The sequence below is a fragment of the Triturus cristatus genome, chromosome 5_1, assembly GCF_964204655.1.
Source record: "Triturus cristatus chromosome 5_1, aTriCri1.1, whole genome shotgun sequence".
In the NCBI taxonomy this organism is placed as follows: Eukaryota; Metazoa; Chordata; class Amphibia; order Caudata; family Salamandridae; genus Triturus; species Triturus cristatus.
In genome coordinates this window covers 182,202,102-182,216,942 of record NC_140587.1, presented here as the reverse complement: position 1 = coordinate 182,216,942, position 14,841 = coordinate 182,202,102, and the positions used below count along the sequence as shown (strand labels likewise).

The 14,841-nt window shown below is 46.9% G+C and overlaps 1 protein-coding gene across 1 annotated transcript in view; it reads left to right on the top strand.

Annotated features, from left to right (window-relative positions):
• The window catches only part of LOC146830606 (ly6/PLAUR domain-containing protein 2-like), a 30,597-nt gene extending 16,354 nt beyond the window's left edge, over window positions 1-14,243 (top strand). Inside the window, exon 3 of the mRNA XM_085604058.1 lies at window positions 13,840-14,243. Coding sequence (XP_085460184.1) covers window positions 13,840-14,060 — 221 coding nt within the window. The 3' untranslated portion in view covers window positions 14,061-14,243. The remainder of the gene's footprint in view (window positions 1-13,839) is intronic.
• Window positions 14,244-14,841: the final 598 nt, after the last annotated feature.

The window sequence follows — 14,841 nt, the reverse complement described above, 5'->3', positions numbered from 1 at the left end:
TTCTGTTTGGCAGTGTATGGACTGGAAGATCATCTTCTGTATGGCAGTGTGTATGGACTGGAAGAACACCTTCTGTTTGGCAGTGTGTATGGACTGGAAGATCACCTTCTGTTTGGCAGTGTGTACGGACTGGAAGATCACCTTCTGTATGGCCGTGTGTACAGACTGAAAGGTCACCTTCTGTATGGCAGTGTGTATGGACTGGAAGATCATCTTCTGTTTGGCAGTGTGTATGGGTTGGAAGATCACCTTCTGTTTGGCAGTGTGTATGGGTTGGAAGATCACCTTCTGTTTGGCAATGTGAATTGCAGGTCAGTTTGTACTTCACCACCTTGAAGGACTTCCTCATAGCTTGTTCCTATGGAATATAGTCGGGAAATACCATGACACGACTGGACTCGAGCCCACCTGATACAGGATGTATATGTGTTTTGGGATCTCGTCTTAGCTCTTACAGTTGAGGATTCTGGTTGACATTGGGTCAGGGGAGTCTTTGGTGGCTGCCTTTGTGTTTGGGAGTGATGGGCACATTCACTCATGGTGACAGCTTCAGATGGAAGATGTTTTTCAGCCAGTGTTTGAGATTTTTTGGGATGCCCCATGATGCATGCTGGAGTGGGTGGAAGAAAAGTGTGAATGAAACAACAACAGAATACTGGATAAATCTGTCTGAAGACCCCATAACTCACTATGCTATACAGATAATTTTAGTAAAATCCAAAAGCCTAGGCTAACACCAGACCTAATAAAAAAGCCAATCGGTCTGTCATTGGCTGCCAGCCTCTTGCCTTTGTTAATGCTTTTACGTAACTTGTTCTAGATGTTCATTACAAATAGATGGTTGAAAAGATAGATACATAGAGTGTCTTTCAATTATAGATAGAGAGGGTTGTATAGATAGATAGTGTTGCATAGCTAGATGAAAAGTTAGATAGATAGATAGACAGACAGACAGACAGACATAGATAGATAGATAGATAGATAGATAGATAGATAGATAGATAGATAGATAGATAGATAGATAGATAGATAGATAGATAGATAGATAGATAGATAGATAGATAGATAGATAGATAGATAGATAGATAGATAGATAGATAGATAGGTAATATAATAAATATCTCCATCAGCACAACATACAAAAGTATTAAAAATATTGAAAGGAAACTAGAAAGCCACAGCATCAAGGCACACAGACAACATTGGTTTACAAGTATAGCAATACTACTTAATTGCGATACATACAGGGGTGAAGTTATAAATGCACTTAATTGTGTAATACTAAAAATAGGATAGCTTTAAAAAGAACAATTTCAATTGGAAACATTCAGATATGCTGTGAAACAGCAGGAGTCAGATAAATAAAGACCAAAAGGGATTTACAAGACCATTAGGAGGAGACAGGGACTGATAAATCTGGAATGCGCCCTATATTCACATCAAAAACATCATGCGGCCACATGAGGCTCTGAAGACAAAAAAGCAACTCTAAAGTAATAGTAAAGTAAAACAAGATCACTGACACTAAAGGTAAGAGTGTGCTCTATGTGGAAGAGCACAATGCAGTCACTTAAACTGAAACTAGCCAGTGACTGAAGGAGGCTGGCCCTCTGCCCCATAAGAAGGGCCTTGATGCAGTGTGAGATATCGGTTAAAACTGTAACTGTATGGTAATTAATATATGTGGTTCTCACTGTTAAAAGGTGGTACTCATTGTGCATGGGCTTCACTGTTGATCAGAGATTTAGTTTCTGGGTATTTATTGTTCAAGGAGGGGGTTGTTTTGTCAAAATGATAACAATAGTATATATTCCCAATGTACCTTTGTTGACCCACTTAGTTTTTTGCTCTCTTCGGGAGGTAATAACTACAGTGCATGCATATTTTTATCACTCCATTCTGGAAACAGAGTGCTATAGAATATTACAAGTGGATTCAATAGTTTATGGAGAAATATTAACTTTGCACCCACTGCAGACGCCTTCACTTCATCAAGTCAGACCATAAGTCAGTCCATAGTCCTGATTGACTCTGGCTGGTGATCAATGGTTATTTCTCTAGATCTGTAGGCTGCATCGCTGCTTCCGGATCCTTAGATCACCCCATATTGTTAGAGTGTGGTGATTCACTCTGAGAAGACCCGGAGAGGTAGTTTCCTCTTCTGTCTGAGGATAGAATCCTTGTCTCCGAGTCCATCCTGTTATGTTCAATGTGCGACAAGGCATACAGTTGTCAGCCCCTGTTCCCTCATTGGACACACATCCATAAATACTACTCAAGTGGGCCACCCATTGGTCAGGGGCAATAAGGTTGTAAAACTCCGGTGAGTCATTACTAGAAATGACAATTCCCCAGAATTTGCTACTACGTTTCAGAGAAGAGGTATCTGCCAAACTACCCAGATTTCATGTCTCAAAGCATCCTTCCTGTTTTTAATGGATATTTTGTAGATCCGCCACATTAGTCGCTACCCCAGGTTTACATTTCCGAGCCCGTAACAGATCTTGATGATCCCTTAAGCAAACCTGGTCAAACCAATAAGGCTAAGTTTTATTCCCCTTATTCCCTTACCGGGTTAGCATAGTTTTCACCCTAGACCTAATGTTGGAAAAAGCTGTCACTATGCACTTACTGGGCCGGTCTATTGTGAGACAAGCCTCTATGTCCCTAATACAGTGACAAGTCAGCTCTGGAAGAAAGGACTCGGGACAAACCCTATTCCACTTGTCCTTCTCCCCAGGGCAGCTAACACCATAACATGTGATGAACTGGGGTACTCTCAATAACCCAGCTGATAAAAATGGAAATTGGCTTATGATCACTGCAAACCTGACTCAAAATAGCGTAATTAGGGCCAGATGTACGATCCTTTTTTGCATTCACGAATGGGAGATCGGCCCGTTTGCGACAGCAAAAAATGGGTCCTGGCATGTACAAACGCTATTTTGTGAGTCACTGACTGGCAAAATAGCGTTTGCGACTCTCGCTATAAGAAGTGGCGTCCCTTTCTAATAGTGAGTCTCAATGCCATGTACTATTGGTTTGTGACCGCATTTGCGGCTGCAAAACACTCGCAGTTGTCCACCTACTTCAAGGGGGACCCCTCGCCCTTTGTACGTGTGTGCGGAAATATTTCTTAAGAGCAGGCAGTGGTCCTAAGGACCACTGCCTGCCCTTAAAAAATGAAACTGAACAGTTTAATTTTTCTTTCTTGAATGCATCCCGTTTTCCTTTATTGACACAGACATGGTGGTGTGCTGACCCCAGCAGGCCACCATCCCTGGGAGTGCTAGCCATTCCCAATGGAATCGCAAATTGCGCTTGCCTCATGAACATTATTGACACATGCAATTTGCAACCCCACTGGAAATCGCAAACAGTGTCTGAGACACTGTTGTACATTCCCTTTTGCGAGTTGCAAATTCCGAGTCGCAATTTGATGCAATTTGTGACTCGCAAAAGTGAATGGTCGTACATCTGGCCCAGAGTTATTAGTGGCTGAAAGATGCAGAGAGAATGACCTAGTTAATCATTGTAGCTGCCTCTCTTCCCGTGAACTGATGCAGTCAAAAGATAACTTGAAATCACAAATGATTTTATTCAACATCTCTCCCTGAGAGGTATGCTCAAAATTTATATAGAGACCGTCATACTCTTGTATTCTAGACTTGTCCGCCCCACAGTTTGACTGACACAAGTGCAGAAAAAAATCCCCCATAATACCGACTGGGAGAAAAGGATTGGAATCCTTTCTCAGATGATTTAAGAAGGTCCGTAATGCAACCAACTGAATCGATGTCTCAGTGTATGCATGGGGGTCATAGAGATTCAAAAGGAGAGCACAATTCAATTTAGAGAACACTAGCTTGACCCCCAAAAGGTATGATGAGCCTCTACCGCAAGAGCTGGCAATACAACCCAGATCATGAAAAATGAATTAAGCCAGACCTCGCTTTGCCTTTCTAGAATTTGAGGGGAGTGGCTGGGAAAAAGAAGGTAAAGCAATCATTATAAAGGACATTAATAAAGTCCCAGAGTTCCTGGCAACATATAAAATTAAAATTGTGTATACATCCTACCCATTTGGGGCCAGATAATTTACCAGCCGCCCCTACAATATTCCATGTAGCCATCTAAACACTTTCTCTCCTCCTAACCAAGCCAATTAAGCAGACACTAGCCTCAACATGTGAATCCTGTTGACTAGGATTCGATTATTTGCTGTGCACTGGCTGGGCTCTCCCCCCCCACACCTGCATTTAATTTGAGGAATACTCACCACCGTTTTGGTGGGCCCGGGTTCTGTGGGTGGTCCGGGGATCGTCTTGTCATCGGCGACCAGCGCCATCTTGGATTGGGTCCAGGCTTCTTTGGGCGGGCGCCATCTTGGAGCGTCCAGGCGCTCCTCCCTCCACTTCGGCGCCTATTTAAGGCACTTTTAATCGGCGGTCAGCCTTGAAAGGTCCCGTTTTACCGTGCTGCGGTTTGTAAGGGCTGCAGATTTTAATCTTTTACTTTGTGCAGTTTTTAGCGCGTTTAGCGCGTTTTCGCGCGTTTGGCACTTGTTTTTGTTTTATTTGCTGTGCACTGGCTGGGCTCTCCCCCCCCTCACACCTGCATTTAATTTGAGGAATACTCACCACCGTTTTGGTGGGCCCGGGTTCTGTGGGTGGTCCGGGGATCGTCTTGTCATCGGCGACCAGCGCCATCTTGGATTGGGTCCAGGCTTTTTTGGGCGGGCGCCATCTTGGAGCGTCCAGGCGCTCCTCCCTCCACTTCGGCGCCTATTTAAGGCACTTTTAATCGGCGGTCAGCCTTGAAAGGTCCCGTTTTACCGTGCTGCGGTTTGTAAGGGCTGCAGATTTTAATCTTTTACTTTGTGCAGTTTTTAGCGCGTTTAGCGCGTTTTCGCGCGTTTGGCACTTGTTTTTGTTTTATTTGCTGTGCACTGGCTGGGCTCTCCCCCCCCTCACACCTGCATTTAATTTGAGAAATACTCACCACCGTTTTGGTGGGCCCGGGTTCTGTGGGTGGTCCGGGGATCGTCTTGTCATCGGCGACCAGCGCCATCTTGGATTGGGTCCAGGCTTTTTTGGGCGGGCGCCATCTTGGAGCGTCCAGGCGCTCCTCCCTCCACTTCGGCGCCTATTTAAGGCACTTTTAATCGGCGGTCAGCCTTGAAAGGTCCCGTTTTACCGTGCTGCGGTTTGTAAGGGCTGCAGATTTTAATCTTTTACTTTGTGCAGTTTTTAGCGCGTTTAGCGCGTTTTCGCGCGTTTGGCACTTGTTTTTGTTTTATTTGCTGTGCACTGGCTGGGCTCTCCCCCCCTCACACCTGCATTTAATTTGAGGAATACTCACCACCGTTTTGGTGGGCCCGGGTTCTGTGGGTGGTCCGGGGATCGTCTTGTCATCGGCGACCAGCGCCATCTTGGATTGGGTCCAGGCTTTTTTGGGCGGGCGCCATCTTGGAGCGTCCAGGCGCTCCTCCCTCCACTTCGGCGCCTATTTAAGGCACTTTTAATCGGCGGTCAGCCTTGAAAGGTCCCGTTTTACCGTGCTGCGGTTTGTAAGGGCTGCAGATTTTAATCTTTTACTTTGTGCATTTTTTAGCGCGTTTAGCGCGTTTTCGCGCGTTTGGCACTTGTTTTTGTTTTATTTGCTGTGCACTGGCTGGGCTCTCCCCCCCCTCACACCTGCATTTAATTTGAGGAATACTCACCACCGTTTTGGTGGGCCCGGGTTCTGTGGGTGGTCCGGGGATCGTCTTGTCATCGGCGACCAGCGCCATCTTGGATTGGGTCCAGGCTTTTTTGGGCGGGCGCCATCTTGGAGCGTCCAGGCGCTCCTCCCTCCACTTCGGCGCCTATTTAAAGTCGCTCTTACCCGCGCAGCGGGAACGCGCAGCTAGGACGCCGTCGCTTGCCGTCGCTTGCCAGAGTCCTGCCCGTCTGCGCCCGTCAGCGTCCCGGAGGCGTCTTGGCGGCGGGCGGGGCTCTGTTCACCGAGAATGAGTAATCTGGGCCCTCATTTGGTGCGGTACTCTTCTAGGGAGCTGCGCTCCTTGAATCATAGGGAGAGCTGCTGTTGTACTGTCTTTCCGGGCCGCTATAGGGGTAAGTCGCGATGTCCGGGTTGTGGCTGGCATCCGACACGGGTTCTGTCATCAGCCCCGCCTATTGACATAGCTGGTGTAGAGTATGCCTGCATGCTGTTAAACACCAGATCAGCTCGCAGCCATGCGCAACACATCTTTGAGCTCCTCGAGACAGAGAAGCCACTCTGCCTAATGCTGACGGAGACTTGGTGGGGTGAAGCTTCTAATCCCGATGTGGCTATGGCCATTCCGCCGGATTTTGACATCTTCAGGAAGGACAGAGCAAAGGGCAGTGGTGGCGGGGTCGCATTGGTGGTAAAGAAGGGCACGTCCTGCACTATCTTGCCCACTGAGGACATCCACGGCTCGGAATCGTTGGCTTTTTCAATTGTGCTAGCGCCGCATCAATCAGTAAAGGGACTGTTAGTCTACCGCCCCCCTGGTCCGCTTGGGACGTTTTTTGCTGACCTTGATTTGGTGCTGGTGGGTCTAGCACTGAGAGCAGAACACTGCTTAGTGGCGGGGGACTTTAACATCCGGATGGATGATCCGTCGGACCCCGCCGCTATTAAGCTTTTGGAGGCTATGACTCCGCTGGGTCTCACCCCGCATTTGCAGGGCCCGACCCATGACAAGGGGCACACTCTAGATCAGGTCTTCTCGACCTCTCCTTTAGTGGTGAAAGAGATTCTCCCGGTCTTGTGGTCGGATCACTGGCTGGCCAAATTTGTAATCAGCGGCAACGTCAGGGCGCCTAACCCTGTCTCACAGCAGCGGGGACGAGCCTCTAGAGCATTTAGCAGGGTGACCCCTGAGATGCTGGCTCAGGCTGCTGCGACGCATCCTTGCCCTCTGTCTGGCGAGCTAGAGAGAGACCTGGAGTCCCTGCAAGAATGGCTGACGGAGAGGCTGAATGACCTGGCCCCTGTCCCGCCCCCCCGCCCGACATCTAAGCGGGTCTCGGCCCCTTGGTTTACCCCTGCTCTGTGGGCTACGCGGCAGCAGTGCAAGGTAGCCGAAAGGGCCTGGCGGGCACATTATGACAGCAAGGACAGGTCTGCCTACAAGGCTGTGGTTAAAGCTTACCACCGAGACATCCGCCTCGAAAAGAAAGCCTATCTTGCGGGGAGAATCGAAGCAGCTTCGAACTCCAGTAAGGAGATCTTTACCATCGTTCGAGAATTCATCTCCCCTCGGACTACTGCTTCGGAAGAGGGGCCCGTAGAATCTTGGGCGGCGGATCTTGCGTGTTTTTTTACAGGCAAGATCAAACTCATCCAGGACTCCTTTCTATCGAGTGAACCGGTTACATTGCCGATGCCCGAGGCGGGCTCGCCTCCCCCAGTTGCGCAGGGCGCCTTATTGGCTGAGTTTCCATCTCTGCCAGCCTCAGCTTCTCTAGCGCTTATGGGCAATTTAAAATCTGGGTCTCCGCTTGACCCCTGCCCTGCTAAGCTCCTGGGTAAACTGGCGGAGGTGGTTAATCCGCTGGCGCACCCTCTTCTCAACCTCTCGTTGAGTCTGGGAGAGGTGCCGCCAGTATGGAAGCAGGCAATGGTCATCCCGTTGCTTAAAAAGCCGGGACTTGACCCGAAAGCCCCAGCCAATTACAGGCCAATTTCGTTGCTGCCGGCTCTTGTAAAAATTCTGGAGAAGCACGTTCAGTCGGTGCTCTCCAATTTTCTGGAGTCCCATGAGATCTTACATGACTCCCAGTCGGGCTTCCGTTCACATCGCAGCACCGAGACCGCGCTCCTTGAGGTTTCTGAAACCATTAAAGGGGTGTTGGATACCGGGGGCAAAGTCATGCTGGTGTTGTTGGACTTGTCGGCGGCTTTTGACACCGTCCCCCATGAGGGCCTGCTCGCAAGACTCTTTGAGATTGGTCTGCGGGGGACGGTGCTCAAATGGTTTTCTTCCTTTTTGGCCGGCCGCCGGCAAACGATCTGGACATCATCTGACACCGCCGTAATGCCGCCTCTGGGAGTCGGGGTCCCTCAGGGCTCTATATTGAGCCCGACCCTTTTTAACATCTTTATGACCCCTTTGGCGGCGGTGGCGGAGTCATTTGGTGCCCGGATCGTGTCGTATGCCGACGACACCCAGCTCCTCTTCTCTTGCGAGAGAGGGGCTGACTTTGACGGGGAGAGTATCCAGAATTGCCTTGGGGCTGTGTTCGCATGGTTCCAACTGAACAGCCTCAAGTGCAATTCTGACAAATCGGAGGTACTCTTCTTCGGGTGCGATACGGAGCCTAGCTGGCAGGCCTGGTGGCCCATCGACATGTTCCCTCCGTCCGGCTCTTCTCCCATGGCTAAAAACTTGGGGGTTAAGATGGACAAGGGGCTGACGATGAAAGCCCAGATCTTGGGGGTAACCGGCACTTGCTTCGGCCTGTTAAAAATGCTGCGGAGGTTCTTGCCTCTCTTGTCTGAGGAGCACAGGAGGCTGACGGTGCAGGCTCTGATAGGCTCCAGGTTGGATTATGCCAACATTCTTTACCTGGGCCTGCCAGAGTATCTGCTACAAAGGCTTCAAGTTGCACAGAACGCGGCGGCCAGGGCCATCTTTGGCCTAAGTAGACGGGCCAGCGCCTCTGGGTTGTTGGTGACGTTACACTGGCTACCCATCCGCAAACGGGTTGCCTTTAAGGCTCTGACCTTGGCCTACAAAGCGCTCCATGCTGTGGGAGCTAAACATCTCCAAAAGAGACTGACCTTTTACCATCCGACTCGCTCGTTGAGGTCAGAATCTCTACTTTTGGCGGCTGTTCCGCGTGTGAAGAGGGCTCGCCTTGGGGGCCGCTCTTTCAGTCTGTTGGCCCCACAGATGTGGAATGCACTACCGCTCCCTTTGCGGGGGGCGTCTACTCTCCTTGATTTTAGAAGAGGTCTCAAAACCTGGCTGTTTTCCCAATAGGTCTGCCAGTAGTTTTGCTTTCTTTTTGTTTATCTTTTAACCTCTTTTAGCTGTGTTGTGTTATTCTGAAATCTGTTCCCCTTACCTAAAAGCGCCGGGACACTCTTTTTGAGTAACCGTTGCGCTATACAAAAGAATAAATAACATAACATAACATAACATAACATTAAGACGGGATGAGTCAAACCACCCCCACTAGGGAGTCTAAAGCTGTAAATCAATTGGTTATCAATGCTGCAAACTGGTCCCTGGAGGGCTCATGTATTTCAGATGTGTGAGACAAAATAGGGACTGTGTGACCAATCACAGGAGGAGAGTAAAAGCTCAATGTGTGTACGGAGATTCAAGAGCCGGCTTCTGGGAAACATGCTAAACAAGAAATCAAATTACCATCTCATCTCGGTTTCTGACCCCACAAGTACAATCTGTGCAAAGCAATTTATATTAGAGATGCTGTTGCGCTAACAAAAATGGGCTTATGGGCTCTAGATGTGTTCTATCTCAAACATACCTATATACAATAAAAATACAGTATAACTGGTAACGTTTGAACTTGTCGATAATTGGCTTTATGGACTGGCACCTGCTTAGCAAATGCCTAAAATCCAGAGGTACTAAACTTTATTATCCTTCACTTTGCTGAGGCCAGTTTTCTGTTTATTATTTGGTCCCCAGCTATGAAGTTTAAGGAGACATATTTTTAGTACAGATGGGTTCCCACTTGTTAATTAATCCCGCGGCTGTGATCAATGTTGTCACTTTCTAGTAGTTTGCATAACGTCATCAGATTTCATCAATTTTTAGGTCTCACATAGACAGCTCATGCACTGTCACTTCAAGACATTTTGTTTACAGTTTACCATTGGTTAGCTGCAGTATTGCTCTTATTTGCTTCTTTTCTATTTGTCACGTGTGTGTCATGCTGTCTCTTGGGTTTGTCACTTCCTAGGAGCAAGGATCAAGTGCTTGTGGTCTTCCACTGCTCTCATTTTTGGAGCTGCTATTTTTTGTTTTCAAACACTCCATAACCGTCCCTGTTTCATCTCTCTGTCGTGTCTTGTGTCTTTTTTTCCCCCAATCCACTTCTGCCCTTTTCTTGCACCGAGCATGTGTCCCCATTCCCTGAAAAGTGGCAGACAATTCAAGTCCAGCATATCTGGATGGCTTTCTTTCCTTCCCCAGAGAGGGCTCCCTCCCAGGCAGGAATTGGTAGGGCTTGGTTTACAGTTAATGGCTGGCTCATCCTGAAAACATTCAGTCACACTTCAGTCTACTGCTAGCCTTGCATCCTGTGTTGCCTGACTCCTGGCATCGGAGAATGAACAGCAGGCTTTTTAGAAGTATTTCCTTGGAGACTCTAAATGCAAACCAGACTGTTTTACTTTGTTATTGCTTGCTCATGACATGTCGTGTTATTTTTCATTTAGCGAACTCGACAACCTGAACATCCAGTAGGAGTGCTGCATGTTTTCTTTGTTTTCAGGAGAGTACCAGGCTTTGCTCGCCTTGGGCGGCATCTAATGTGTGCCCATAGTACCATAGGGTGTACTTCCCGTAGAACAAGGCTGTGGGGAGACGATGACGGTGGCAGCTGATCTGATTCTTCGAGGGCAATGCCTTCTAGCCTTTAGTCATGGTGGGGGAGGCCTGCCAGTTCAACCCTGGTACAATCAATGAGTTTTGTAGAGGTTTTGCATTGTCTAACCTGTTTGTATCTTATGTGTCTGCACTTCTTTGAAGGAAGTGACCCAATTAGGGCCACCCGGGTCACTCTCGACCTCGTCTAGCCTTCCACTAATAAAAAGTCGATGACGCAGTAGAGAATACAAGTAAACTAGTTTATTCACAAAGTACACTGCAGTGGAGTCCAATCTGACCAGCCTCCTATGATGGCTGACGAGGGAATGACTCTAGTAAGCATAAAGTTACATTATGTATGTTGTGGAGCCCACAAAGACCCGCCTACTATGGAAAAACACTGGTAGCTGTCGTAATACAATGGGGCTACAGAACAGAAGTTTCAATTCCTCAACCTGGTACAAGCTATCTACTGCTTAAGGTTGTCTGGCTTAATCTCCCCACTAGACAGATGGGAGAAGGCCTCAATGTAACAGAAAAGGCATGCGTTAATGAGCAAGGTTCAACATTAGAGAAACAAAACTTACCAAGGACCATTTCTCGTAAATGAGCAAGTAACAGTTTCGGTTATAATACAAAATGGTGTCTTTGAGAACTAAAATGGTGGCACAGTTGTCAACCTAACAAACGCATTTACTGATTGCGTATACATACAGTATGCTTATAGAATGATTTAGCTGTATAATGCTAACATAATATTGGGTAGTAATATGGCAGTTTTATGTTTCAATTTTAACACCTTGCAGAGATGGGTAGCACGCACTACCTAGTCTACTAGTTGGTATTGTATGCAGCGTAAAATGGTGATTGCCTGCAGAAGGTATGGCCATGCTGTCTCCCAGGTCCTAGGAGGTGCCTCTCACAGAACCCATTGTAGTTCTGCAGCTTCAGGTCTGTGTCATTTATTGATGCAGTACACATTCCACCCAGAGCTCTGCCTCTGCCACAACACTGTTCAAAGCGGGCTCTGCTTCTACGCAGCTCTGCCCATTTTTGTTCAGATATTGGGTACCTGATTGTGCGGGACCCAGTCTGCATCTTTCATTCATTCCTGCCCCCCACCAGTCCTCTCACCAAGGATGCTGAGAATTCAGAGAACCTTCTCATTTAGCCTGTCCTGCCTCCCTGGGCAGCCTCAAAGCCCTGCATCCAGTGCTGTAATGCACTATGTTTTGGCCCCCTTTGCAGAATGTGCGGAGGGGCCCCTCAGTGTCGTATATCTCACAGATGGTCATTAACATTAAGCTAAATGCCCCTAACACCTCAAGGGCTGATGTATGTTCTTATAGTCACACCATTGTTTCAATTATCCTACTCTAATAAACTAACAAAAATACACATTTAGGATGATTGTATGTTCATTTTACTTTCAGATAGCTTTCTGTATGCGTCATGTGATAGTGAACAGGTGATGGACATTGTAGGGTCCACCGTAGACCCCCTGAGTCATGTGTTCTTTTTCGGTCAGCTACAGAACTGCAGACGGGGGCAAGGATATATTCACGGATTATTAAATTACGCATGTTTTTTACAGTCCCTGAATTGCTTACATCTCCCAGGAAGGGGAAACCACCACAGGGGAAAAACATTCCTTCTTATGGCCCATGTCTTGATTTACAACCCAACACTTACTCACAGCAACACATTCCACTTATTTGGTTTTACATGAAAGCTTGCCAGAGGTGTTTGCTGATGCTGCTGGAGGCTGCTGATGACTGCATAAAACATTCTGCAATTTCTATTTGCACCTTTGAGGTGATGCTAATCATTAATAAACAACAGCACCCCCAGGGTGATTTATTTGAGAAATCAGTGAGAGTTCACACAGCCTGCAGAGTGCCCTCTAGGGGACGTGTCAGGGTGGTGGAAAGGTTTCCAGATGAGACATAATGAGTTTTCAAACTGAAAACAATCAATGGAAAATCCAGGGTGTTTTAGAGCACCATGGCTAAATGTAATGCCAAAAAAACCTTATACATGCTTCTTTTATCTTTTCACATCATAGCAGAACTTTTTAAAATAACTTTTATAGCTTTCTTTATTACTTTTTGTCAGTGGTGGCTCCTCTGCTAAAGCGGCAGAGCATCACCCAACTGCTTTTTTGCAGTGAAGCAAAGAGAAAATAAAATGGTAATAACCCATGTTATTATCAAAACAGCCCAAAACAGTCTTTCTCACTTGGCATGTTCCCCATGCAAGCTGTATCGCAGCCTACGTGGAGAACATGCCCAGGCCTCCAGTCAGCCTCTGAGCTCTGTGTTTTCAGCATCTGAGCACTGAAACACGGCACTCAGACCAATCACAGGGGAGCCTGGGCGTGTACCCACTTCCCCCGCATCCTCCCCCCTCCTGCCCCTCACCTCTGGTCCGTGCCGGCCACCGCTGCTTTTAGTCATGGTGCATAGCAGCCACACTGCTCTACAGCATGGCTAAAAGACCTTGGCAAAAACCAACATCTCTCGCTTGGGCGAGACCTATTGCCTTTTTACTTGAGAGTGTTAATGGTACAAAAATTGAATTTTTGATGTTTTCCTGAAATCTCCTGCAGATGCCAAGAGCCAACTTCTTTTATCGCAGGTGATTTATCTATGAATTAAAATATACATTTTAAAAAATGGCACATCCGGAGGCTTGTGGATTGCAAGATCACAGACACGTCTGCAGCTTGGGCGTATTTGACTGATGGGCTCAACAACTGTGCATCCAGCACTGTAGCACTGATGGTGGGCATGGAAGGGCTGTCATTTTAGGGGGGAGAGAAGAAGAATGTAGGTTTTGTGCGGAAGGGAGATGCACAGAGAGAGGTGGAGTGGCAGAGAAATGTAGGGTTGGGAGCCAGAGAGATAGAGTGGTGAGGAAAGCCAGAGGGACAGAGTGGTAAGAAAGGACCCATTGACCGTAGGATGAAGAGACAGGGGTGCAGGGTGGATCTGGAAGGCGAGCAGTGACAGGAGAGGGGATGGGTTATGGGCAAGGACAGGGGACAGGGTGCAGTGGCAGTTCACAGTTGTCCGTCATCGTCTTCTATTAGCAGTATCACGTTGACTGCACCACAGCTGATTAACCCACAACCCTGCGGCAGTCCCTTAGAAGTGATCAAACTAGGACACGTGATGCCAGCGCCATTAATAGAAGATGTTTTGATGCGAAACAGAATTCATCACAACATTCTCATTGTCTTCCAGGTTACCCATTCAGAGGGCAGCCAAGCGTCATCAGTGACTGCGTTGAAGAGTGTAAGCCATCATATGCTGCCCAGATTGGACTCAAATATCCTGTCTCCTGCTGCAGCGAGGACTTTTGCAACGATAAAGCTTTTTTCAAAAGCAATGGAGGGCCAAGTATTAAAGTTAGTTACGCATTCCTATCCGGGAGTATGGTTATCTTCAGTGCCCTCCTCCAATGACAAGTGATACAACAGCACAAGGACAGTCTGGTCTCGATAAGAGAGATAGCACTTTCTTCCATAACCACTGTAACATATAATAACGGTGCTAAAAGAAAATTACCTATGCACAGATTTAATGTGGAGGCGGGTTTTCTATTAAAATAAACAGTTTAAATTCTTTATTAAAATTGTACCACACTCGTTCTGACTTTTTCTAAATCACTAGTACGTGAATTATGAAATTCACCGCAAAGTTCTAAACTTTTAAGCTCTATATGGCGATTCACAAAGAAAGGGAAAACTGGCTGTCGAAGAATTATCACTGTGATTGGAGCAAACTGTGAACCTTTTAAGACTTCATAGAGTGCCTCACTTTCGCATCGTCCGTATGTATGTGTTTGTTTTAGTTTTGTGACCAGAACATTATATTTCTTTGCAGTTTTCAAATGGAGTCTTATTATGAAAACACCCAGCAATCGACACCTATTATTTGTAGACAATTCCTTAAGAGCCAAATGAAGTTGAGCACTCAGGGTTTGCATAATTAATTTTAATTCCACAGATTGGCCTCCAAATGATCTGAAAAGGATGTTAGTTAGGATGCCTAACTCTACTGTTCCTAAATGCCTTTTGTGAATACCGAAAGTCTTAAAGTTAAGATTTTGTCTCAGTGTAGGAGTAGTAAAGTTAGGAATCCTAACTTTACTACTCCTAAATGCCTTTTGTGGATACCGAAAGTCGTAAAGTTAGGATTTTATCTCAGATTACTTTTGTGAATCGGGCCCATAGAATTTTAATG